Source organism: Eschrichtius robustus, chromosome 10 (assembly GCF_028021215.1).
Source record: "Eschrichtius robustus isolate mEscRob2 chromosome 10, mEscRob2.pri, whole genome shotgun sequence".
In the NCBI taxonomy this organism is placed as follows: Eukaryota; Metazoa; Chordata; class Mammalia; order Artiodactyla; family Eschrichtiidae; genus Eschrichtius; species Eschrichtius robustus.
In genome coordinates, this window is record NC_090833.1 from 101421407 (window position 1) to 101448348 (window position 26942).

General features: G+C 47.5%; 1 protein-coding gene and 1 long non-coding RNA gene across 2 annotated transcripts; both read left to right on the forward strand.

The window, feature by feature from the left end:
- Positions 1–2669: 2669 nt before the first annotated feature.
- Positions 2670–10403, forward strand: CDK20 (cyclin dependent kinase 20). The gene is given in 9 exon segments (XM_068553155.1): positions 2670–3079; positions 3431–3544; positions 5655–5843; positions 6089–6210; positions 6401–6463; positions 7199–7322; positions 7768–7923; positions 9408–9549; positions 9552–10403. Coding segments are annotated over 9 exon segments (1218 nt in total). The 5' UTR covers positions 2670–3004; the 3' UTR covers positions 9785–10403.
- A 7739-nt stretch (positions 10404–18142) lies between these two features.
- Positions 18143–24579, forward strand: LOC137770478 (uncharacterized). Its single transcript, XR_011075179.1, has 3 exons — positions 18143–18417; positions 23842–24005; positions 24466–24579. It is a non-coding gene; the product is annotated as an uncharacterized lncRNA (long non-coding RNA).
- Positions 24580–26942: the final 2363 nt, after the last annotated feature.

A 26942-nucleotide genomic window follows, 5' to 3' on the forward strand; every position in this document is an offset into this window, starting at 1 on the left:
GTGTTACGATACCATGTCCCTTTTTGTGGCTTTGCTTTTCACTCTCTAAATGGTTTCTTTTGATGAACAGATGTTCTTACTTATGACGAAGTCCGACTTCTAATTTTTATTTCCCTTTTAGTATTTTCTGTAATCTTATTTAGAAAAGGCTTACCTAACCCAAAGTCATTAAGATATCATGTTTTCTTCTAAGAGCTTCATTGTTTACCTTTTATATTTAGGTATGCAGTCCATCTGGAATCAGTTTTCGTTTATGATTTCAGATTTGGGTCAATAGACATTTCTTCCTCATATGACTTTTCAAATGACCCGTACTATTTTTTGAAGACCATCCTTTCCAATTCCACCACTGTGTCTACCCTCACCATTTATAATAGCTGTAAAGCATGTCATTCTAAGTTACTCTCATAACTTATTCAGCCACTCTTCCATGGGATATTTGGGTTATTGTTTGGCCTCTGCCATCATCAAACAGGGTGAACATCTTTGTATGGACATCAAGGCCTTCTTCTGAAGTTGTTAGAACAGAGTAGAATTTCTGAGCCTGAAAATTCTTACTTTTTTTAAGAATTAATAAATTATACAGTTCACATCTCAAAGAATATGAAGAGCCCCAGTGAAACATCTGCCTCCTACCCTGTCCACAACCTTCCCAGTCCCTTCACCAGGTAAGCACAGTCATGAAATCTTGAGTATTTTCCAGATATCCTGTAATGCACAAAACTTCATTCTTTATATTCTTCTTTTCTTTTTACACGGCTAGCGGTACTGTATATGCTCTGTTCTTCATCTTGCCTTTCTAACTTAACAATACATCTTAGAAATCTTCCTATTACTGTAATAAAAAAGCATCCTTGTTCATTTTTAAGGTAGTGAGCATAATTTTTCATTTGATGGGTGTATCAGAATTTAGACAGTCTCCTATTGATTGGCATCTATGGTGTTTCTAATCTTTTGCTATTCAAACTATGCTTCAATGAATAACTTTGAATATGTCATTTCGCTGTGTGCAATATATCTGTTGGAGGTACTTCTAGAAGAGACCTTGCTGGGTCCAAGGGGATATGCAGTTGTAATTTGATTAGCATTGCCAATGCTTCAGCAATATATGAAAGCTCCTGTTTTCCCACAGCATGGCCAATGTGAGGCAGGAGATAGATGGGCTCCAGGCTAGACATTTACAGCTGGCCTCCTGTTTGCCCTTCCTGGGGTGAGAAGAAGTTGTGCTCCAGGCCAGACATTCATAACCAGCCCCCTGTTTACATTTCCTGAAGCAAGAGATAAATGGGCTCCAGGACTACATACTTATGACTGGACTCCTGTCTATATTTTGAGATCTGCACCTCAGTATAAAAACCAGCAACAGAAATAGGGTAAATAACTGGACACTGGACATTTTTATGGCAGGGACAGAGTGGGACTAAACCCTGTTATAAGATCAAGGGGTCATACATTTCCCACCCTTGGGGCACATGTGCAGAAAGGCTCGTTGGGAGTCAAAAGGGAGGGGGCACCACCCCATAATATGTGATGCTAAGGTCATCCCATAGGCCTCTGGGCTGTAATCCATCTTGGAAAAAAAGTTGCGCATGCACGTTGGGGAGGGTCCTAGGGCAGGTCAGGTGTGGAAAAGGAAACCAGATAATTGGCCAAAGGTACACAAAGACCCAGAAGAACTGCCCTATATAAATGACTTCACCTCCTCTTTACCGCGCTCCTCCTCATTAGGGAGGACACCCACACCCTTTGTCTCCAGGTGTGCATCTCTGCCTTGCTTCTATCTTAACTAAACAAACTGTTTCTCTGTGTGCTCTCCCACTTGTTGTTGTTGTGCTGTGTCTCTAATAATAAACTTTGTACCTGTTTTTACAGTTTTGCCTCCAGGAGAAATGCATTTTTCACAGGGGGCAAGAGCCAAGGGGTGGTGGCTAGGATTCCTGGTTTTCATCCAGGCTACCCAGGTTCAATTCCTGGGCACGGAATTAAGATCTTGCTTTACGCCACCACTCACTGCTGCCTCTCCAAGATTAAATAGACTGTTAGATCTGAGATCTTTAGCTATCCCAAAGATGGAAAATTGTAGATTATTTTACATTTATCTCATTGTGTATGCGATTGAGCACCTTTTCAGAAGTTTAAAAAGCTAATTGTGTTTTTTGTCAACATCCTTTCATGGCATGAACTTCTTAAAAATCACTCAGGCTGCAAATTCCTCCAAATGTTTCCTCATGAGAAGCCCTTAGACATGGACTTTCCGGGGCAGAGTTTTTACTCTTTAAACGTTGTCTTTACATGTTGCCAACTGACGCTCCCTCCACAATGCAGACCCGAACCCGTCTCGCTTCAATCATCATTGGCTTTGGGGCTCATAGGTGGAAATGGCACCTGTAGGTTCTCACAGGTGGAAGCTTGCACCTCTAGGTATGGGGGCGAGGGTACCCTGGCCTGCCGGAGTAGCCGGCCCCGCCCCGTCACCTTTCGGCCACGCCCTCGGCGCCGCGGTCCCGCCCCCGGCTGTGCGGCTCCGCCGCGTGCCCCGCTCGCCCCGCTGAGTGCCCCGCCCGCCTCGCTGAGTGCCCCGCCTCCACCCCGGAGAGCAGCTCCACGCTCCCGCCTATGTAGCCCGCTCCCAAGGCTGTTCCGCCTTGCTCGCTGGCTGCATGCCCCCGCCCCTCTGCGTAACCTGGCGTCACTCGTCACGTGACGCCCGGCAGTGCCGCGAGGGATCGGCGGAGGCTCTCGCTCCCGCTGGCACGGTCTGCGCACGGGTGATTTCCGCCGAATGAAGCGCACTGAGGCGTGATGGCGAGGGCCTAGGGGAAGGCGCAGACAGGCCTGGACGCCGCCTGTAGCTGCCTTCGGCCTCCCGGCCTCTGCGCTCTTTCCTGCGCCGTTGCTAGGCAGCCGCATCTGGGCGCGGGAGGCAGGGCGGGCTAATGCGGAAAGGTACGGGTGCCGGGGAGGGGCTGTGATTGCAGAGGGTCCGGGTGTCTGGCAGAGGGCTATGGAGCAGTACTGCATCCTGGGCCGCATTGGGGAGGGCGCGCACGGCATCGTCTTCAAGGCCAAGCACGTGGAGGTGAGCACCCAGCCCTTCCTCCTTCGGTTCCATTGAGATCTACCCGTTGTCCCGACCCACGCTTGGGCTCCTGCCTCCCCGCAGCTTTTCGTGGCGTGCTCCCGCCTCCTTTGCTCTCTTGAGTGGAGGGCGTCCAGCAACCAGCGGTGCTTTCTTCGGGCGAGTGCCCCCTAGGAGCGTGGCGTGGATGTCTCTGAGCTGTTTGCTCAGCGCTGCGCCTGCTGGCCCTGATTTCCCTCCAGCCCGGGGTGGGGGGCGCGTCCCACCCCCACGAGGGCCTCAGGCCTCGGCGTCGCATCCCCTTTTCCAGCCGGGGATGGGCCTGCAGTGTCTGCGTCCTGTCCCAAACAGACTGGAGAGATCGTTGCCCTCAAGAAGGTGGCCCTGCGGCGGCTGGAGGATGGCATCCCCAACCAGGCCCTGCGGGAGATCAAGGCCTTGCAGGAGATCGAGGACAGTCAGTATGTGAGTGGGGCTGGTGTTCTGAGGTGCTGGTTCCCGCCCTCCTCCACTCACTCCCACTCTGAGGTCCTGCAGTCACTCTGTTCACTCATTTGCTTCGTCACCCCTCACTCACTCCCTTTCTTCTCCACTTGTTGTTCACCCTCATTCACCCAATTACTTCACTCATTCATTCCCCCTCGTTCACTCGCTTATTTCTTCGCGTACTCGTTCGCTCATTCACTAACTTATCCCTTTTTTCTCAAAACACTTGGTGATTTCTGATGATAATGATAATTGCCACCTATTGAGCTCCTGTTATGTTCTGCATGCCAGGTTAACTGCTTTATGTATATTGTCCTTCTGAGTTTCGTCCTCTGCTCCGCAAGGCACGTTCAGGCTCTCCCTATCTCAGGCCAGGAGAGGAGGCGCAGCCACCAGCTTACGGGTGCGCAGCTTGTTCCGCTTGTCTGTGGAGGCTTTGGCCCAGGTCTGATCGCAGAATCAGGACGGTTTAACACTGGGACCTCCCATAGACTCTACCCTCTACTGGCTACTGGCAACACAGAAACCAGCCCCTACCCTGCTCTTGAGAACTGAAGTGTGGTAGGGGAGATGGCCAAAGGCTACAGCGCCCATCTGGCGTGGTTTGTGCTGTGACAGGCCTGGGAGGGGCTGTGGGCACACTAGGAGAGACACCTCACACACCCAGTTTCATTCTCTTTGTGGTATTCTCTCTTGTCCATGTCCTGAGTAGAGGATGTGCTTAACTTCCCAGGGAGTGACAAGGGTAGGTCCACCCACCTAAGGGTGGGTGATACTCTGACTTGTTTCTTATTCTCTGGAGATGTCCTTGATATATTGCGTGACACAGGCATGTTATAAAACTGCGTGTGTCATCTTGGTTTTGTATGAAAATATTTTGTATATACATACGAATACATGCCTGTGTGTGCCATGTCTCTTGTAAAGTCTGGTGGAATAGACTCCTAAGGTTGACTGTAGGTTATAGGATTTTTCTTTTGCTGTTTTTTTCATTATAATTTTGGGTATTATCTGAATGTATTTGTTTGTCCCAATCTGTAAAATGAGTGTCTACTACCCTCAACATCAGAAAAACAGCAATATGGCCATTCTTGTTTTTTGAGGAAAGTAAAAGGGCTTTGCTGACAGCTTGTGTGTGGGAGAGGTGGAGGGCCCATAGGAAGCTGGTGATACGGTCCCATGTCCTGTGCATCAGCAGGCCTGAAGAGTCTACGTTCAAAACACTCCAGATCTTACCCTGGCCCAGGCCATCCTCACCTCTCATCAGAACAACTACAGCAGGCTCCCCTGCCCCCCCGCCCCCCCGCCACTGCCTCCACTCCACAGTCAAAAAATGTACATGAAATCATCCACTCCCTGGCTTGAAAAGCTCCAGAGGCTTCTCTTCACTCTGAAAGAACTGTCACCATCTGCTTCCACCCCGCTCCAGCCTCTTTTTTCATTCACAACTTCTTAAGTGTCTCTCCCGTGATAAGCACTGTCTAGGCTCCAGGAGTGCAGAACAGAGCAGCCTCCTTCCTGTTCTTGCCTCCGGGCCTTGTGTTTGCTGTCCCCTGGCCCAGAGCTCCTTCCCAGATGCCTCCTCTTCTTTCTTCATCAGAATCTTCATCAAAATACCCTATACGTTTGTTGTTTGGTCATTTGTCCCCTGAGCTCCTTCAAGTCCTTCGGGACCCACCAGCCCTTGCTCCTGTTCACTACTGTGCAGCCTGCCCTTGTGACCTCGTGGGCCCTCAGGAAGTATATGTGACATGTCTCCTGCTCTCCCAGTGCTGGGAGTTGTGATCACCTGTGTGTGTGTGTGTTTCCAGGTGATTTTCCAGTTCGTGGGCTGGGTGGGGGACCAGACACTGCCCTAAGTCGCCTTTCTTAGACCTCCTTTTCCCTGAGTGTTTACTGGAGCATTAGAGTAGGGACTTGCCTTCTCCTGGGAGAGGGAAGCAAGAGATCACCAAGCTCCCTGATTCTGAGCTCAGATCTCATGCCACCATCTCTGCCTGCCTGGTCCTCTGTTGGTGCAAGGGCTGAGGGTCCCAGAGAGAGTCTGAGCCATGTGAGTCTGGAGGCTGACGGGATGTCCCGCTTGCAGGTGGTACAGCTGAAGGCCGTGTTCCCGCATGGCGCAGGCTTCGTGCTGGCCTTCGAGTTCATGCTGTCAGATCTGGCTGAGGTGGTGCGCCACGCCCAGAGGCCGCTGACCCAGGCGCAGGTCAAGAGCTACCTGCAGATGCTGCTCAAGGGGGTCGCTTTCTGCCATGCCAACAACATTGTACATCGGGTCAGTTCCAGCATGGGCTGGGGTGGGACGGGGGTGGTGGCTGGGCTGTGGGTAGGCCAGCCCTTGATGAAGGGCATGGTTAGAAAAGGGACAGAGGGGGCAGGGCCTATGGGTAGGAGGCCAGGGCTGGGGCCCTGGAGGAGGTCGGGTCTTGCGCTGACCTGGGTGCCCAGCCTGCCAAGCCCTCCTGTCCCGAGGTCCTCTGGGGGCTCTGGAGGAACTGATGCCTCTTTGGGTGCTCTCAGGACCTGAAACCAGCCAACCTGCTTATCAGTGCCTCGGGCCAGCTCAAGATAGCGGACTTTGGCCTGGCCCGGGTCTTTTCCCCAGATGGCAGCCGTCTCTACACGCACCAGGTGGCCACCAGGTAGGGAGGACCAGTTCCCAAGCAGGACCTGGCAATAGACAGGCCCCAACCCTCCTGCTGGGAAGAGATGCTTCTGGACCTTCTGTCCAAACAGTGCTCTTGGGGCTGGTGTGGGGGCCAGGATGACCTTCCGAGGCAGCTTCCTGACAGACTGGTGACCTGGCTGTGACCACCTGCCCTCCTCTCACAGGTGGTACCGAGCCCCTGAGCTCCTGTATGGTGCCCGCCAGTATGATCAGGGTGTCGACCTGTGGTGAGACTCCTATGGGCTGGGCAAGGGGGAGTGTGGGTCGTTGGGTCACCTTTTCCTCCTGGGCATTGAGGTCTCTAAGCCATTTGGGGGTTTTCCTGCTGTGAGCTTTAGGTTGCCATGGGGGTGTCTCCCCTGGTTAGAGTGTCTCTGAGGAGTTTGGGATCAGTGCTCCTCCCCATGACAGTTTTGAGCTGGGAGGGGTCAAGTGGGATCAGAGTGGTTGTCCCAGTAGGAAGCTTCTGGGCTGAGGTCGGGGAGGTGGTCCGAGGCATGGGGCGTCTAAGCTGCTATGCAGGGGGTGATATCCCAGGATGCAATGTTCCTGAGCTATCTAGAGGCCTGGGTCCCTGGATATGAAGGCCCTGAACCTTTATTTGGGGTAGGATGATTTGTATGTGCGTAAGAGTTTGAGATTTGGGGGCCGTTTTGGAGTCTGCCCCAGAATGGGAGGAGGTGGCAGTGTGTCCCAGAATGTGAGGCTCTGAGAAGTCTCAGAACTGTTGAGGGGTTGATGTGTGTTCCAGAGTTGAGGCCTGAGAGCTGTTTAGAGAGGGGGATATGCTCTGTGTTCTAGGCTTGAAGTCTTTGACTGTTTGGGGATCTGTATCCTTAGCTATGAAGCCTGAAGGCTACTTTGTGGGTATCTTGACCACAGTGTGAGGTGTGGGTGCTGGTGTGGGGAGATCTGTTTCCATGGTGTGAGATCTCTGAGTTGTTTGGGTTCTGTATCTGCAGGGCTGTGGGCTGCATCCTGGGGGAGCTGTTGAACGGGTCCCCCCTTTTCCCAGGGGAGAATGACATTGAACAGCTTTGCTGTGTGCTTCGAATCTTGGGCACCCCCAGTCCTCAAGTCTGGCCGGTTTGCAGGGGCCTACAGTGGGGAGGGGTGGGGGCGGGTGGCTTCTATTACCCCAATAGCTAGTGACTCCCCTGCCCCACACCTTCTCTCTCGTGGCCCCATGCCTCCTTGACTTGCCGGACCTCAGTCCTGGCCCAGCGTGGGGTCTCCTCCACCCCTGCCCTGCTGGAGGTGCGAGGGCCAGGGCCCAAGCCCTATCCCTTCCCACCCGTCCCCAGCACACACGCATCCAAACCGAGCTGGGCATGGAGCAGGCGCCTGAGATGTGGAGGAAGCACTGAAGGACTGAGTGAGCACGTGATGTCACGAGTGACGTGTGAGCAGGGGTGCATGGATGGGGGAGTGATGAGTGAATGGGAGCAGGTAGGTGACAGGGAGCGAGAACTGACACCTAAGGGGGCTGGCGGGGTGGGTGCCGGCTCTGATGGACCCCCTTCTCCTCCAGGAGATCAAGGACCTGCCTGACTACAACAAGATCTCCTTCAAGAAGCAGGCTCCCGTGCCCCTGGAGGAGGTGCTGCCCGATGCCTCTCCCCAGGCCTTGGACCTGCTGGGGCATTTCCTCCTCTACCCTCCACGCCAGCGCATTGCAGCCTCTCAGGTAGGGTGACACCCGTTGCCCTGACCCTCCTCGTCCGTGTCCTTTTGACCAGGCAGGTTGAGATTCTCAGAACCTGTGATGGGCTGGGACCAGAACCCCTGGAGCCAGGGGTAGGAGGGTGCAGGGCAGGTGTGCCTCTCCTGAGTGGACCCTAGAGCGGACCCTAGAGGGCAGGTGGCCAGGGGTGGCCCATTAGAAGGGCATGCACACGTCGCAGAAGAGCGAGTCTTGGGTTATTGGTGACTCACTTCTTCGTCCCTTCATTCCTTCAACAAGAATTTACTAGCATCTGGCACGTGCTGAGCATTGTCCTGGACCCTGATCCAGAGTGAACAGACGTGGCTTGTGCCTGTGGGGTCTCCACCCTGTGGTGAGGCAGGGCCGTCAGTTTGTGGGAGCCGAGGGGAGGGATGTTGGGACTGACTTTGGGGTCATGCAAGGCTTCCTGGAGAAGGGCAGGTTTAAGCATGGGGAGCTGTTTTCCCAAGAGAAATGATGAGCAGAGGCCTGGAGAGGAGGACCCAGGAGGGGTGGGTTGTGGTGGAAGGCAGGGGAGGAGGGGAGGACCATGGGCTGATGGCTGATGGTGTGAGGGCCTCTGTCGGGTGTATCTGTCCATCTGGCCTCATGGCAGCCTCCCCTCCCTGCCCTCAGCACTAGCAGTGTGTGTTTACACATGCCCCTGGCGAGTTCCCATGTCAGCAGCACCTTCAGAGTATACTGAGGCCAACTGACCACCTCTCAGCCGCCTGCTGCTGCCCCCATTCTAAGCGCCCCCCCCCCCCATTGCCTCCCAGAATCTGCTTCTCCTGCCCATTTAGTCTTTCCTCCACGTGGCAGAGAGAGGGACCTTGTCCAGGTAGGCTGTCGCATCCTTGCCTGCAGGGCCCTCCTGGGGCTCCCTCAGAGGAGAAGCCAGGTTCTAGTGGCCCACAGCCATCACACATTTGGGGCCATCACCTCTGTGACTCTGCCAGCTCCCATTCCCCTTGCTCACTCCCCTCGGGCCCCAGGGCTTCTCCATGTCCTGGGGGTCTGTGCATTTCTGTCCCTAGGCCTCACTCATTCACCTTTCAGGTCTCTGCTTGAGCGCCACCTCCCAGGGGCCTCCCTTCACCATTCTTCAGGCCTGCAGCCCCTCCAGTATTCCTCATCCCCCCCTCATACTTTCTCTTTCCCACAGCACTAATCATTTGATGCACTGTTTGTCTTACTTCTTTATCGTGTTTATTACCCCCACCCCTCACTATGTGGAAAACTTGAAGGCAGAGCTCTTTGTTCTGTTTACCGCTGCATCTCCTGTCTCTGGAGCAGTGCGCAAACAGTGAGCACTCCGAGGTGTTGGAGTCACCTGAACGATGAGCAGATGAAGGAAAAATCCTCTCCAGGGCAATGTTCACATCTCCTCCTCGGAGGGAAGTGGCTGAAGCTGGGACGGGGAGGTGACCAGTTTCCTTTTGCTGCCCCTCGCTTGCTACCCTCAGGCCCTCCTGCACCAGTACTTCTTCACAGCTCCCCTGCCTGCCCACCCCTCGGAGCTGCCGATTCCTCAGCGCCCAGGGGGACCTGCCCTCAAGGCTCCCCCAGGACCCCCCCACGTCCATGACTTCCACGTGGACCGGCCTCTCGAGGAGTCGCTGTTGAACCCGGAGCTGATTCGGCCCTTCATCCTGGAGGGCTGAGACGTTGGGCCAGGCCCCACCGGCGTGTCCCCCACTTCCCTCCCCAGGACAAGCCAGGCCTCTTGTTCTTCTGCTCCGGCCTGATTCGACCACAGTGGTCCTGCTCCTGGCCAGGCCATCCAGCCTCAGCAGAGGGGACCCTCGGCCTGTGCTGTCGGCCTCCCATCTGTTGCTGGTAACAGATCCATCGGAAGGAGGCAGTGAGTTCCGCTGCCATGCCTGCCATGGGGCTGGTTCTCTAGTTGCTGCCTTCCTGGTCAGGGACAGTCCTGGTAGAGCCATTTGGGGGAGCGCTGAGTGTAAGATGTCCTCATGTCGGAAATCCAAGCGGGAAGGAAAGTGTGGTTTGATTTTGTTCTCAGAGACATTAGACACTAGTTCACTTTTGAGATTTATTATGAAAACGCCCGGTAGTTCTGCGTGACGTTTGCCCCTCTTCCTTTCCAGTTGAGGGAAGTGGCTGAGGTAGCATCATCCCCTGGCCCTTGCTTCTCTGTGGTCACTGGGAAAGCGGCCCCATTCATGGCGACTTTAGTCTTGGGGGATTGCTAGCTGCTTCATGTGACAGAGCTCCCTTTTGGAGGTGAGTTGGCAGCAATCAGGACCCAGGAATGGCTCAAGTTGGGGACCCAATAAGTGACCCTCCACACCTTGAGCTGGTTTACCAACATCACCCTCAGGATACGGGTGAGCCTGGACCACATGGGCCTCCTCTTTACTCAGAGATACTGGGCAAATAAGAAGACAGACATTCCTGGAACTCATTTGTTAATTCAGTAAATCCCAATACAATCTGAACTGGCTCTTGTTTTTCTTATTAAATAATTTGGTAAGCCAATTCTAAAATATATGCGGAAATGAAAGGGTTAAGAGGAGGCAGAAGCAGAAGAAAAGGCAAAAAATGATGAAAGGACTTACCCTATCAGATACCAAGACTATCATAGGGCTGTAATAAATAAGCAATGTGGTATTGGTTCACAGATAAAAACAGATAAATCAGAGAAACTTATTCTTAGCAATCTTGTATTCTTAAAATATTCATTTTGTGCTCATGTGGCTAAAATTCTGTAAGCACTGCAGTCACAGAGGTGACTAACAGTGCCACAGTCACTGCCCTCCAATCTCTTAGAGGGCAAAGCACAGTAAACTCCAGTTGTTGCTTTCAGGGAAGAGTCTGAGTGTCCCATATGTCTTTAAAGATGTTTTAAGGATCTGGCCTCTGCCTGTTTGTCCAGCCACCATTTGTAGACTCTAAGCTTCAGTCTAGCTCAGTTTCTGGTGTCCCTCACCTTTGTATGAATGCAAGTCTGTACCCAAACCCTGACCACTGACCCTCAGCCAGTTCCGCTCACAAAGACTCTAAAGCTTACTCCACCCTGACATTGACCCTCACCTTTACCTTAAACCTTACACTTAACCTGACCCTATCACCCTGACCCTGACATATACACTGACTCTCACCCTCACCCAATTCTTTGCCAGCCCCTTCCCCACCCATGCCTGGCTTTGATCTTGGCATTGACTCTGACCCTCACCCAAACTCTGACCCCGTTTGACCTAGAACTAAACCTTGTCCATGAACTTGGCTCTCATCTTAACCTTAACCCTGAGTCTCTAATTGACATTCCTCTTACCTTGATGCTCATTATGATCCTGATCCTGACCGTTAACATGTCCCTTACACTTGCCCTGAACTTGACTTATCTTTGACAATGACAGCTTCTCTCACACTGATTGTGAATACTGTGATAAATGAGATACTCACCACCTTCAATCTGATTCTGACCCTCAACTTCACTCTGCCCCTAGACTGAATCCTCACCTTGACAAGGACCATCATACTGACACACCCTGCCCTTGAACTTGTGCCTTGATGCTGAACTACACTGTACACTCAAGCTGAAACTAGTCTGCACCCCAAGCCTGACCATGATCCTGATCCTGACCCTCATCTTGACCTAGACCTCAATTTCATCCTGACCTGGGTCCTCATCCTAATGCTGAGCCTCACACAGAACATGGACTCACACTTGGCTGTCACCATTGACACCCTAATCCCATCATGACCTTGTACCTGATCTAGACCCTGACCCTGAAATTGAACTTCACACTGACACTGACTTTCATTATTATGATGACTCGTCCTCAGCCTGATCGTCACCTTCATCTTGACCCATCCTCACTTTGAAACTTAACCTTGAACTTGATTTTGACTATAAACCAAACTCTGACCCTCTGTGGTAAGCAGAATAATGTCCCCCCCACGCCCACCAAAGATGCCCATGTCCTAACCTATGAATACATTGGCTTACACACAAAAGGGACTTGGCAAATGTGATTAAAGGGTACAGACTTTGAGATGGAAAGAGTATCCTGGATTATGCAGATTGGGCCAATGTAATGGGGGTTGGGAGGAGGGTGAGTTGGAGGAGGAGGACTTAATTCCTTCCAGCAGCAATGGAAAAGGGACCCACCTTGACTTTTAATTGACCTTGACCTTCACAATGAACATCATGCTCACCCTGACCCTGACATTACCTCACATTGATCTTGACCCTGAACCTGACACTGACTCTAATCCTGAACATCAACCTCACCCTCACCTTGACCCTGAATCCTACACGGAACTGGACATCCACTGTCAACTTGAATCCAACTTTCAATCTTACTTTCACCCTGACAGTAACCATCATCCTAATCCTGACATTCATCCTCTCACTGATCCTCTCTAATGGAGCCTCAACCTGATCCTAACCTTGGCTCTCACACTGATCTTGAACTTGATCTTGAACCTAACCCTGGATCTAAAATTTCCCTCATAGTGATCTTGTCCTTGAACCTGATTCTGACACCATGACCCTGACCATTCTCTTATCTTGATCCTTAACCTGACATAGAATTTTACCTTGAACTGGACACTCACCCTCACTCTGATTCTGATCTTCATCACTCTGTCTCTGATCTTACCCTCATCCTGACTGTGACCCTGGCTGCTCTGACATTGAGCTTGATCATGACCTTCACCCTTACACTAACTCTGATCTGATCTTGGCCAGGGCCACGACCAAAACCAGGGTGAGGTCCAGGGTTGGGGCTAAGGCTAGGTAGGGTGAGAGCCCAGGCAGGGGCCATGATGAGGGAAGTACCAGGTTAGAGCCAGGGCTTGGGCAAGGGCCAGTGCCAGTGTAAGACGGAGGCTGAGGGTCATTCTGAAGGTGATTGTGAAGGCCAGGGTCGGGGCTAGGGCAAAGCTCAGGATGAAGGTGTGCATTAGGGTGAGTCAGGGTCAGGTGAGGGTAGGGACAGGAGTATGGTAGATGTCAGATGCTAATGAAATCAAGGGTGATGATTAGGGCGAGGTTAAGGAAGAGGGTCAAGGTCTGGATAAGGGCCAGCACCAGGGCAAGGGCTCGGGAGGTGCTGGGTTCAGGGGCACCACAAGGTCCCGCGTGAGGGTCAGGGCGAAGGTCAGAACAAGGATGAATGTCAGTATAAGGGGGTGGGCGAGGGTCTCAGCGAATGTCAGGACAAGGGTTAGAAGCCAGTCTAAGGCCAAGTAGAAGCAGGGCCGGTGAGCGGATTAGTAGAAGTGGGTGTTCCCAACGGAAGCGCGGAGGCAGGGCGAGGATGAAGCGAGCGGGCGGGGCTCGGCCTGCGGGGGCGGAAGCGCAGCGAAGGCGTAGCCCGACCCAGGCAACCACGGGGGCTGGCGCCGTGGAGCCGCAGATGGGTTTGCCCGAGCTGCTGCACGTCTTCTCCTTCTTGGATGCCCGAGACATGCTCTGCGTCGCCCAGGTGGATAAGGTAGCGCGTCCTGTCCCAGGCGGGAGGCAGGGCTGGGCTCCTGGTCACTGGCGTGTCCATGGTCGGCCCGTCCCCTCGGAGCCTCCGTTTCCCAAATCTGGGAGGGGGCGTCGGACGGCCCTGAATCCGCGATCTGCAGAGGACGCTCTTGGCCCCCGGGGTGGCGACCTCGGCGACCTATGAAGGGGTTGCTCTGAAAACCTCTTATCCCTCTGTTCCTCCGTCTGTCGGTGTGTCCAGAGCCCCTGCACGGTTGGCTTGCACTGGGCACCTGTGAACAGGGTTCACCCCTAAGATTGGCCTAGGGATCCCACCTCTTCTGGAATATTCTGGAATTTCCCTTCTGGGGCCTGCCTGGAAAGCCGTGCCCTCCCTGTGAGTGGCACCTCCTCCTGCGGGCTCCGCCTGTCCCTTCCCAGCCAGTCGAACTCCTGTACTGGCTGTGCTCCCTAAGTGCCTGTTTAGTGCGTTAGTCTGATCTGCGCTTCTGCCCCTGTTGTGTTCCGAGCTCTTCCTCCTCTGTGCTCTTACTCAGCACAACTGTGACTAAATGATCACATACTGTGCTTGTTAAATGTTTGCTTCCCCCCACCCCCGCTCATTCTTTTGTCTCTTGCATCACTGTGTGTATAACCACTGTATGATCACTGTGTGTATACACTCAGCGTATGGCTTGATATTTAGTGTACTCTTAAGTAAATGTTTGTTGAGTAAATGAATTTCTTTACTTTTAAATTACATTATTATATCATTTTACAAAAAGATTAATAAACAGACCCTTACCTGAATTGTGTAATTATAACTTAAATGTATCAAGTAAAATACTGGGTTGTTATCCCCATTTTTACCAATAGGGAAAGTGAGTATCGTGCCGTGATTGCATTGGCTGAGGTCTCCCAGGTAGTCTCCCAGCAGATTTTGAAAGGGAGGTGCCTTTTACCCTTTGATAGCAGCAACTTCTCCAGGTTCTGGTTTCCCTGTTAGGTAAAATGAGGTCAATAAACCCTGCCTCACAGTGTCATCATGAAGATCAGCATCTAACAGAGGCATTCTCCAAGGTGGGTAACACCCATTTTGCAGGTTATATTACATATTATAATTTTATGTTAGGGAAGTAAGAACATCTCAGTTGGGTTTTGAACTGGGAACTATAGAAAAAAAGAATGCGGAAATCTTCTTACCTGGTTTGATTACTGCAAAATATCAACTTTACATTCCTACTAGCCAAAAAGATTTCTTAAGGACTGAGAAACTTTGATCTCGGGTGAGTGAGGGCTGTGGAAGTAGGAACCTGGGCTCAGACAGGGTGGTTGTTATTTCTGCCCGGGCCTGGAAAGCCATGTATCTGGCTGGGACCCTCAGTAGGTCTGGGCCACAGAAAGCTCCAGAGTGGTTTCTACTGAAGCTGTATAGGCTCCAGGACCCAGGGTGGCCCAGCTGGAGAGGCCAAGAAGTTCCAGGATGCAGGTGTGGGCCTGAGGGAGGGGGAGGCAGGGTACTGTGGTCCCTTCCCAGGGCCACCTGAGCCTCTTCCAGATACTTCTGCAGAGAGCAGTTTGTGGGAATACGGCCTGTGTGTCCTCCCCAGGTAGCAGTTCTGTTCCTCCACCTTGGCATCTCTGGGACATCCCTTTAGCCAGAGCCTTAATTTACTCCATTGCAGCAGCCTTCTTATGGGTCCTGCTGCTCTGCCCTCATTTCCAGTCCTTCCTTCTCTCTCTCTTTTTTTTTTAATTGGCCCTACCACGTGGCTTACAGGATCTTAGTTCCCCAACCAAGGATCCAACCCGTGCCCCCTACAGTGGAAGCTCAGAGTCTTTTTTTTTTTTTAATATTTATTTATTTATTTTGCTGCATCGGGTCTTAGTTGCGGCACACGGGATCTTTGTTGTGGCACGTGGGATCTCTCATTGCGGTGCACGGGCTCTCTAGTTGTGGCGCATGGGCTCTAGAGCGTGCATGGGCTTAGTTGCCCCAGCATGTGGGATCTTAGTTCCTCGACCAGGTATCCAACCCATGCCCCCTGCATTGGAAGGCGGATTCTTAACCATTGGACCACCAGGGAAGTCTCCAAGTCCTTCCTTCTCATAGCAGCCTAAAACACAGTTTGACTTGCCACTCTTCCATTCACAGTTCTCAAGTGACTTCTCACTGTTTTTGCCCTTCTGACTTCCAAGAGTTGGTCTAAGCCTGTCTCCAGCTCCTTTCTCTATGTTCTGATTAAGGCAACTTACTCATCATCTTTTTCATACTTCTGAATCTTTGCCCAAGCGGATCTTTCTCTCCCTGAAATGCTTCAGCCGTTTTCTTAGAGGATAACTACTCATCCTTCAGGAGTTGATCAGTAGTTACTTCTGAACCCCTTGGCTCCAACTGAGTTGGTCATTCTCTCCTTTGTCATTCATTATTTGGTGTGTTTTATTTGATGGTCTGAATTTGTCTCTAACTCCCCAGGGTGAGTGTTCTTGAGTGCAAGCACTGGGTCTCATTTAGCTCTCTGTGCCCTCCACAGGGCCTGGCAGGCTAGGCACTAATTGCATGTTGACTGACCAGATACTCTTCTAGGTCTGGAATGAGGCTTCAAGGACCAAGGAACTGTGGAGGTGAGTGGAGGAAGAGCCAGGCCTGCTCAGGAGAGTATCCCTCAAAGGAGAGAGGGGTGTACTTTTCAGCACTCACTGCGTTTCTGTTAAGTAGACAAGAAGGGACAATCCACAGCCCTTACCAGCAGGAAACTCCTCCCTAGTTGGGGGTGTGAGACTTTTTTTATAGTATATTGAAATATAAGCGATTTTGTTAATCAAGTGGAGGTTGATGTAGGTGGGGGTACCAAACTCAGGGGCAGAAATGTACAGCAAATTGAATGCAGCTGGCTGATAGACAAATCAATAGACAAATAAACCACTTTTATTTGATTTCAACTTTGGTGTAACAACATAGTTATATAAGCATGTTTGATATGAGAACTTAAATAAAATTCAAAAAATTAAAAGTAGAAAATAAAAAATATTTTAATCATTAAATTATTAAATTTTTCTTTTCTGTTCATTCCTCCTTTGGAACCTGACATCTTTTCTTTTGTCCCAAGAGGTAAGTGTCAGATCTTCTGCCTCTTGCAGAATATAGGACAGACTATATAGCCTTGACTTATCAACTAGGAGCTATATTTAGTTTTAGTCTTTCCTGATGGAAAACAACTGTTCACATGAAGTTTCCTCCAAACATGGAGGGAATCTTTGCTTGACGGTTTTTATTTTTAGAATAACTGTGAATTGATATATTTGAGAATTGTGGAATGCCAATCTTGCCATATTTATTTTTCAGTATCATACAGCACTGTTCTGTTTGTTGCTTTTTATTCATTTTTTTTATTGCTAATAATATTAATTAGAAAAATGATGTTAATCTCTAGTCAATTTTGAAGTAAGGGAACTTTTATTGGATTTCAGTCTTTATCTCTACAATTTGGGGAATGTACTCTAGATAGAACATTCAATTCTGGAAACTGATTTCTCTGTAGATAAGTGGACAAGAGAATGTCTTGCCAAATGTGATTCTCAAAGACACTGTGTCACTAGAAATAAATGAGTTGACTCATAGATTGGTGTAACTATTTGTGGAAGCCCTTGGAGGGCAGTTCTCACAGTTGGAATGGGTAGGATGCCAACCCTAAACCCTAGTCTTTGTTCTCATCTTTACTGATAAGCTGGGGTAGGAATTTCCCTTTGAGTAACATAAGTAATATATTTCTTTCAGCAGTTCAAAAAATCTCTTGAGCAGCTTATCACCTAACCCCCACATGTATGCATGTGTTACCATATTGTGTGTACCTCCAGGTTCCTCAAGCAGATTCTTCAGCTGTCTGCAAGCCAAGTCACGAATGGGTTTTCGGTTCATTACTATTTTATAGTTTTTGGTGCTAAACTCTTTTTAGCATACAGTCATTCTTTGGGATGGTATCCTTGACCTATGTTCATATAAAAAACACTGGGTTTATGTTTCTGGAACTGGGACAACTGCAACAGCATTCCAGGAGCATCGTGACATGCACGTGTCATTTCTAATGTTGTACCTGTCATGGGTACTAGGCCCCAAAACTCTCCAGGCCCATAGGAACTCTTACGGACACAGTAAATGAACATGGTTAACCGGTCATATGTTTTTAATATGTACTCTATAATTCTAATTTAAAACACTGCAAGTTACTTCTTTAAAATGCTTCATGACCTTTTAAATTCTGCCATCTCTTTCACACACTATGTGTTAGATTTTTGGTTAAAAGGAAAATTGCAAATATTTGCTTTTGTTTAAGGTACAAATTTTTTTTTTGGTTTGTGTACAGTAGATTGTTTTGCTGTTAATTGCTATCTGAAAGGTTTTGGTGCCATGGTGTTTTTTCACTTGATACATCCTTGTATTTCAGAGGCTTATCTCATACTTTACTCATGTGCACACTTTAGCCATGTTGACAGTCTGCCCTTTTTTTGGTCAAATCACTTGGTTTTATTTCTTCTGAATATTGGTCATGGTTCCTACTTATGGTTTGATGTATAATGGCCTTAAATATGTAGAAATAGACTTCACTTCCACAAAGAAATGTTATCCCCCCCTTTTTCTTAAACCACATTATCTTCTTAGTCTAGCTTTTATTTTCACACTGTTTAGGTTGAGATATGGGTACAAGAAATTTCCCTTTCTGATTATTTCAACTAAAAGAAAGTCAACAACATAAGAATGATGATATGAGGCAGCTGATACTCAGCCTCTTAGTCCAAGAGATAAAAGGGATGGTGAAGGCCGTGGTGGAGCTGAAAGCTCATTCTTTTTTTTTTTTTTTTTGGCTGTGCCATGCGGCTTGCAGGATCCTACCTCCCCGACCAGGGATAGAACCCAGGCCCTCAGCAGTGAAAGCGCAGAGTCCTAACCACTGGACCACCAGGGAATTCCCTGAAAGCTCATTCTTGTCTGAAGAGTACCATTCTGTGTGGCCCCAGATAAATTTTTCCAGGTGAGAATTTGATTTCAGTATAGTTAGATCTTCTTCTTTTACCTAATTAGTATGTGAAATCTCTCGATTTTTAAGTATTGGCAGCTAGTTCACATAGGCCAATCCTATGCAGGCCAGACAAGGTAATCTGGATGCCCATTCTGCCTGCAGGCTGTGAGTATGCTACTTCTGGTAGAAGGAACAGGGTTTCAGTGGGTACAGGAAAACCCATATCCAACATAAGCACTGGATCCTTCACAGTGTGTTAGAAGGTCACTAGGGCCTAGTACAGAGCCTGACACATAGGTGCTCGGTGAGTGTACAGGCTTTGAATGGAGAGAAACTCTTTGCGTTGTACTTATTGGGACCATGGGCTGTGAGCTACTTGTTTCCCGCCCAGCCTCATTTTTCTCCTCTGTGAGATATGACTGGAGTCCTCTGATGCTGTATCAACTCTGGTGACTGTAAATTTTGAAAGCCTTTGTCCATGGGGCCTCCCTAATCCTCTCCCAGATGTTCACTCTCCTTGTGTTTTACTCCCATGGCACCATAGGCTGCCCCTTCTGAAACTTAGCATTTCTCTCCAGAATTTTAGTTTTACTTTTCCTCCTAACCACCAGCTGCGAGTACTCATAGGGCAAGGACCATGTCTTACTCACTTTGAGGTCCACAGACTAGGTGGGGATTCAGTATTCTCCATAGTGTGGATGAGCTAATGTTTTATCTTCAACAACCTTATAAGCGAGTTGCTATCATAGAATTGACAGTAGTTATTGATACATACAAGTTAAGGATGCAGACTCTTGGAAAATGGTGGATTAATGACTTCTGAAAAATTTCTCTTCCGTAAAAGCAATGAGAAAACTGGCATAAATTGTCAAAATCAACTTTTACAGAACTCTGGAAATTAACCAGAGACTTACAGTAGTCTGGGAAATGTTTATTCAAGAAAAAAATGGCTTATTCTCAGTAAGAGCAGCAAGTGTTCACTTGCCCTGTTCCCATAACAACCTTCCAGCTTTGTGTTAGCCTTGAATACCAACAGTTCACAATCACAGTGAAAGCAGGAGCCGCAGTCACTGGAAGGGTAAGAATGGGATGAGAGATTCTTCAAAGCCTTATTCCCAAAGAATTGTCATTGTTCGACCTGTCTGGTGTTTCCTGGAAGAGCTCACGTGTAAGCTGTCTTTATTTTACCTTGCTTGGAGTTCACCCAATGTGAAAAACCTTTACCTTGGGGCATTTGTCAAAACAACTAAAGAGAATTGATTAACTTTTTAATTAGTCTTTAATCAGAGTTGATGAATGATAGTTAAGGAAACAATAGGCTAACCAAAGAGTTTAAAAGGAAAAGCTGGGAATGTGATGTCCTTAGGGGTTTTGGAAAGCTCCAATACATTCCTAGGAATCTAGAAGGCCAAGTGCTTGTGCAGGGCTGTGTGCTAACTCAGGGAAGATATAAAAGGGCTCTAAACTTTTACCTCTGGTTAACCTTGAGGTTCTGTGGAAGCAGGAAGTGAAGACTAAGGCAGAGAAGTTAACTGCCTGGCTGAGTGTTGAACACATGCCCCAACCTGCACATAGAGCCTTTGGCAATGACTAGGAAACTTAGTGGTTCCAGAAATTTAGGAAATCTCTGTCCTCTCATTACTGCACATTAATTTAACTGAGCAGAGACATAAGTGGCCCTACATAACAAAGAATACAGACTTTCAGAGTTACTTCAGAAACTTTTCAGAGTTACTTCACTAAACAAACAAAAAATAACAACAACAATAATAACAACCCGGGGGTGGGGTGGAATCAGATTTCCAGAGTTCTACATTATGTTATTTAAAATGTTCAGTTTTCAACAGAAGTTATAAGTCATGCAAAGAAATAAAGTGTCGCTAATATGCAGGAAACAAAGCAAACAATAAAGACTGTCCCCAAGGAAGCCCAGGCATCAGACCTACTAGACAAAGACTTTAAATCAACTATTTTAGTATGTGCAAAGAACTAGAGGAAACCACGTGAAAAGAACTAAGGGGAAGTATGAGAACAGTGTCTCATTTAATAGAGAATATTAATAAAGAGAAAGTATAAAAAAATAACTAAACAGAAATTATGGAGTAGGAAAGTACAATATCAAATTAAAAATTCAAGAGCAGATTTGAGCAGGCAGAAGAAAGAATCAGTAAACTGGAATATAGGTCAGTTGAGATTATCCAGTCTGAGGAACGCAATGAAGCTAAAGATGAAGAAAAATGAATAGTGCCTAAGAGACCTGTGGGACACCATCAAGCATGCAAGCAACACATAATAGGGAGTTCCAGATGAGAGGAGAAAGAAAGTAGAAAGTATTTAAAGATACGGCTGAAAACTTCCCAAATTTGATGAAAAATGTTAATTTACACATCCAGAAGCTCAGTGAGCTGCAAGTAGGATAAAGTCAAAAGAGTTCCATGTCGAGACACATTATAATCCAACTTGAAAGCCAAAGACAGAATCTTGAAAGCATCAAGAGAGAAGCAACTCATCATGTATGGGACAACCCCAATGAGATTAATGGTTGATTTCTCATAAAAAACCATGGAGCCCAAAAAGGAGTGGGCTGATATGTTGAAGGTGTGGGAAGAAAAAGATTGTCATCAAGAATTCTATATCCTTTGCTGTGCAAAAGCTTTGACGTTTCATTAGGTCCCATTTGTTTATTTTTGTTTTTATTTCCATTACTCTAGGAGGTGGATCAAAAAAGATCTTGCTGTGATTTATGTCAAAGAGTGTTCTTCCTATGTTTTCCTCTAAGAGTTTTATAGTGTCCGGTCTTACATTTAGGTCTCGAATCCATTTTGAGTTTATTTTTGTGTATGGTGTTAGGGAGTATTCTAATTTCCTTCTTTTACATGTAGCTGTCCAGTTTTCCTAGCACCACTTATTGAAGAGACTGTCTTTTCTCCATTGTATATCTTTGCCTCCTTTGTCATAAATTAGTTGTCCATAGGTGCGTGGGTTTATCTCTGGGCTTTCTATCTTGTTCCATTGATCTATGTTTCTGTTTTTGTGCCAGTACCATATTGTCTTGATTACTGTAGCTTTGTAGTATAGTCTGAAGTCAGGGAGTCTGATTCCTCCAGCTCTGTTTCTTTTTTTTTTTTTTGCACAGCAAAGGAAACCATAAACAAGACGAAAAGGCAACCCTCAGAATGGGAGAAAATATTTGCAAACGAATCAACGGACAAAGGGTTAATCTCCAAAATATATAAACAGCTCATTCAGCTCAATATTAAAGAAACAAACAACCCAATCGAAAAATGGGCAGAAGACCTAAATAGACATTTCTCCAAAGAAGACATACAGATGGACAAGAAGCACATGAAAAGCTGCTCAACATCACTAATTATTAGAGAAATGCAAATCAAAACTACAATGAGGTATCAACTCACACCAGTTAGAATGGGCATCATCAGAAAATCTACAAACAACAAATGCTGGAGAGGGTGTGGAGAAAAGGGAACCCTCTTGCACTGTTGGTGGGAAGGTAAATTGATGCAGCCACTATGGAGAACAATATGGAGGTTCCTTAAAAAACTAAAGATAGAATTACCATATGATCCAGCAATCCCACTACTGGGCATATACCCAGAGAAAACCATAATTCAAAAAGACACATGCACCCCAATGTGCATTGCAGCACTATTTACAATAGCCAGGTCATGGAACCAACCTAAATGCCCATCGACAGACAAATGGATAAAGAAGATGTGGTACATGTATACAATGGAATATTACTCAGCCATAAAAAGGAGCGAAATTGAGTCATTTGTTGAGACGTGGATGGATCTAGAGACTGTCATACAGAGTGAAGTAAGTCAGAAAGAGAAAAACAAATATCGTATATTAACGCATGTATGTGGAACCTAGAAAAATGGTACAGATGAACCGGTTTGCAGGGCAGAAGTTGAGACACAGATGTAGAGAACAAACGTATGGACACCAAGGGGGGAAAACCGCTGTGGGGTGGGGATGGTGGTGTGCTGAGTTGGGTGATTGGGATTGACATGTATACACTGATGTGTATAAAATTGATGACTGATTATAAATAAATAAATAAATAAATAATTCTATATCTAGCAAAATGAAGGAGAAAATTAAGACATTCCCAGATTAACAAAAGCTCTGAGAATTTGTTGCTAGTAGACTTGCCCTACAAAAAATACTAAAGAGAGTCTTTCAGATTGATATGAAAGGACATTAGACAGGAACTTGAATCCATGTGAAGAAGTAGCATCAGTAAAGTAACCATATGGGTGTATATAAAAGGCAACATAAATGAATTCTTTTGTTTGTAACTCCTTTTTTCCTATGTGATTTAAAGGACAACTGCATAAAACAATAATTGTGACTCTCCATTGGGTACATAATGTATGAAGATGTAATCTGTATGACAATAACCGCATGAATGAGAGGGGTATAAAATGGAGCTACACAGGAGCTAAGTTTTTTGATACTATTAAGTTGATATTAATCAAAACTAGATTGTCATAAATTAAGATTTTTATCCAGTAATCCCCAAGGCAACCACTAAGAACTAAAAGAATATACAGTTGAAGAAATGACAAAGCAATAGGACACAAGAAAATACTTAATACAAAAGAAGGCAGTAATAGAGGAATAGAAGGAAAAATGCATAGAAATAAGCAAAATGACATATGTAAATCCTATCTTATCAGTAGTTGTATTAAATATATATGGATTAAACACTCCAATGAAAAGGCAGAGATTGGCAGAAGGGATTAAAAATATCCAAGTATATGCTGCCTACAATAGACACACTTTAGATTCAAAGATACAGGTTGAAAATAATAGAATGGAAACATATACCATGCAAACAGCAACCAAGAGAGAGCTAGAATGACTATGCTAATATCAGACAAAACAGACTTTAAGACAAAAAGTGTTACTAGGGACAAAGAAGGGTATTTTATAATAATAAACAGATCAATCCATCAAGAAGATCTAAAAATTATAAATGTATATGGACCTAATAACAAAGCAACAAAATGCATGAAGGGCTGACAAAATTGAAGGGAGAAATAGACAGTTCAACAATAGTTGGCGGCTTCAAAAAAATGCAGACTCTTGAGTTCCAGTTGCATGACCAAGGCTGCATGACCCTGGGTTAGTTGTTTAACCTCTCTCTCATGTCTAAAATGGAGATGAGGACCGACCTTATGGGGTTGTTATATAGATTGACTGGAAACACGAAAAGCACCTATTCCTGACATGTGGTGAGCACTCGTTCAGTGTCATATCATTATCCCCATTTAACAGTGGAGGAAACTGAGGCCTACATAGGCAAAGTGAGTTGTCCAAGCTAGTAGATGGTGAAGCTGGGAATCAAAGCTAGGCCTATTGATGCCAAAACACTCCTGTTCTGCCTGGGACTGTGGGTCTTTGTTTCAGGCAGCTGTGTCTGAGACGCTGGTCCTCCTGTAAAGCCTCCCAGACGACCCTGGGCACACAGACATGGACACAGTACTATCTCTGCTGATCCGAGCTGGAGTTCCGAATGGAATCTGGGTGGCCAGAGAAGGACTTTATCTGCAAAGCCATTGCTGGGCACAAAGGTACGGGGTGGGGAAGGTGGTAACTCTGTGCATTCCCACTCTTTCCCTGGTCAGATCTCTAGGGATTTGGTTTTTCAGCCAATTAGTTGGAAAATGCCACATAATGAGGACATACCCTGCTATGTTCTATACCTGTTCTATACCTATGTTATCATTTGATCCTCACAGAGATCATTACATCTATTTCAGAGTAGAAAGAAACAGAAACTAAGAGATAAGGATGTTGTAACTGTTGTTCACAGTAACATGGCTGGTGGGTGGTAGGCAGTCCTGGGTATGATACCCAAATTGTAAGTCTGAAGTCCCAGCTCTTTCTGTCCACCACTGTCCCCAGAATCAGCACCTGTCATGCTCCTGAGAGAGAAGAGGAATGACTTGCCTGCCTCCCCTTCACCAAGTTGAATGTTCACATCCCAGGCATCCATGTGTGTGCTTAAGGCAAGTCTGTGTTCTCTTTCAGGAGAGATAGATGACCTGGCCTACATCTCAACCAAAGAGTACTGGTTTGATGGGCAGGAGAAGTCCGTGGTGTGCACCGTGTCGTCAGATGGCACCGTGTGTGCCTGGGATCTGCAAGAGGTGAGCTGTCCAGGAGGGGGCCAGGATGAGAAGTGACCAGATGCTGCTATGTCCTCAGTCTTAGCGAGGCCCTTTGCCTTTATTCTCTTTAACCATCACAGCCAACTTGTGAGGTGAGGAGTGGGAGCCCCATTGTACAGATGAGAAATCTGAGCTGCAGGAGGCTCAGTCGCTGTGCCAGGTCACACTTCAGACTTGAGTCTGATTGATCGCAAATGCCCTTGACTCTCTGCTGTCCTGCCTCAGGGAGATGGGCATTTTTGCAGTGCCTGATGGAGGCTGTTTATGCAAGGGGATGACAGCTGCCATGCCCAGTTCTGTGATGTCCACATTGGAGCCAATGCCAGCCTCTGGGTGGTTTTGCCCAGATAATGCAGCTTTTACTCACCCCACTTGCAAACTTAAGTGTTAAAACCTCGATAACTTGATTAATATTTTGGACTTGGTTGGTACTAATTGTTAAGAAGCTTTCCTATCCATTTTCATATTCTCGGATTGCTCTTTTTTGTTGTTTAAAGGATACAGTTATTTGCATCATATGTCTTTCCTCCATGGTCAGTTTTTCATTTGTTTATCATGTTTTTTTTCTCTTCCACGTGCTTTATTTTCCTCATATACAGTGATGTTTGACATTATAATTTCAAGTGAAGGTCTCTGGTGACTGATGGGTGCAGGTGTCTGGTTTCTGTTTCATTGCAGTTGTGTTGCCCTGAAAGAAACCCACCTTAGGCTGTGGACATGAGACCACACAGGCTTAGATGAGGGGCTCTTGGGCAGGAAGAAGACCTGAAGGCTGGGAGGTTCCATAGTTGCCAAAACAAAAAGGTCTTGACTTGAACATAAAGAGCTTTGGTGCTGGGGTGGCAGACCTTTTCTGTAAAGGGCCAGAGAGCAAATATTTGAGGCTTTGCAGACCACATGGTCCTGTTGCAACTACTTAACTATGTGGCTGAAATGCAGAAGCAGCTGTAGACAACAAGTAAACAAAAAGGGAGTGGCTGTGTTCCAATAAAACTGTACTTATGGACACTCACATGTGAGTTTCTTGTTTTTTTCATGTGTCATGAAATATTCTTTGATTTTTTTTTTTTTAACGAAAATACAAAAATGGTTAGTGGGCTGGGTTTGGCTGCAGGCTGTGGTTTGATGAACTCTAGTGTGGTCCGTTGTTCACAGTGTGGGACTGTTAGACAGGGCTAGACCCCTCTGCACCCATTCTGCCTGGCTTCCCAACCTTAATCCTCTTTGTGAACACATCTCCAATCTTATTTTATTTTTAAAAAGCTCAATCATTTTGTTGGAGTCATGCAGTATGTAGCCTGTTTCTGTGCTCTGTTCCCCTGGTTGCTACTTTCTATTCTGAAATGGGAAGGGGAGTTTCACTGCTTCTTTGCCCACTTCCATACTACTAGCCACTGGTGAATAATGTGTATTCTCCGAGACCTAGTTGACATGACACAGTCACCGGTGCCGGGTTCCTACTAGTAATAGTCTTGTTAGCTGTTTAAGCAACAGAAATCAACTGTTGATTTGTTGATGTGAGGGGGAAGAAAGAAAAGAATGGAAGAATACTGGGATATCATGATTGGAAAAAGATCATGCTAACATGATAACACCTGATAGAAAAAGAACCGTAATAACTCCAAACTGGAAAGAAACCCCATGTGGCAACTCTGAGAAACTCAGAAACAGCAATTAGAGGATTGGTTCTCTGACGCCCTGTCCTAATGTGCCATGGGCCTGCTGGACCCAGGCTCTTTACCTCGCTGTTCTAGCTTTCAGAATCCTGGGAGAGACCATGTATCTGGGAATCAGCCCATCTCGGACCAGTCATTTTCCTCTGTGCTAATGGTCGTGACAGGGCATGGGCCTTTGCCAGGCCTGGCCCGCAGTGGCACTGCTGGGTACACCACTGGGAAGGGCATGTTCTGAGCAGGGCAGTTGCAGATATGCAACAGAAACTGTTTACAACCACAAGGCTGAATTAGCTTATCTGTAAACCTGGGTTCCTTGGGGACCAAGTGAGACGTTCCACGTGGAAGTTCACTTTATGCAGCCCTGCAAAGCCCAGGTCCTGAGTACAGCCCAGGTCCCCAGCACAGCCTAGGTCCCAAGCACAGCCCAGATCCCGGGCAGGGTGGGTAGTGTTGGGTCCTGCCTCCCTGCCCAGCCTTCTTCAGTTGAGCCATAAGTAACCACTGGGAGTGCTTCAGACATCCTGTGCCCAGTGCACATGAAGGACCACACCCTCAATCCCCCTGCAATGGCACCAACCCCAGGCAGTCTCAACACCCACGCTCAGCCACTGCTCTCCTCCAGGACACACCTGTCTCCTCTATGGTGGAACATTGCTTCTGT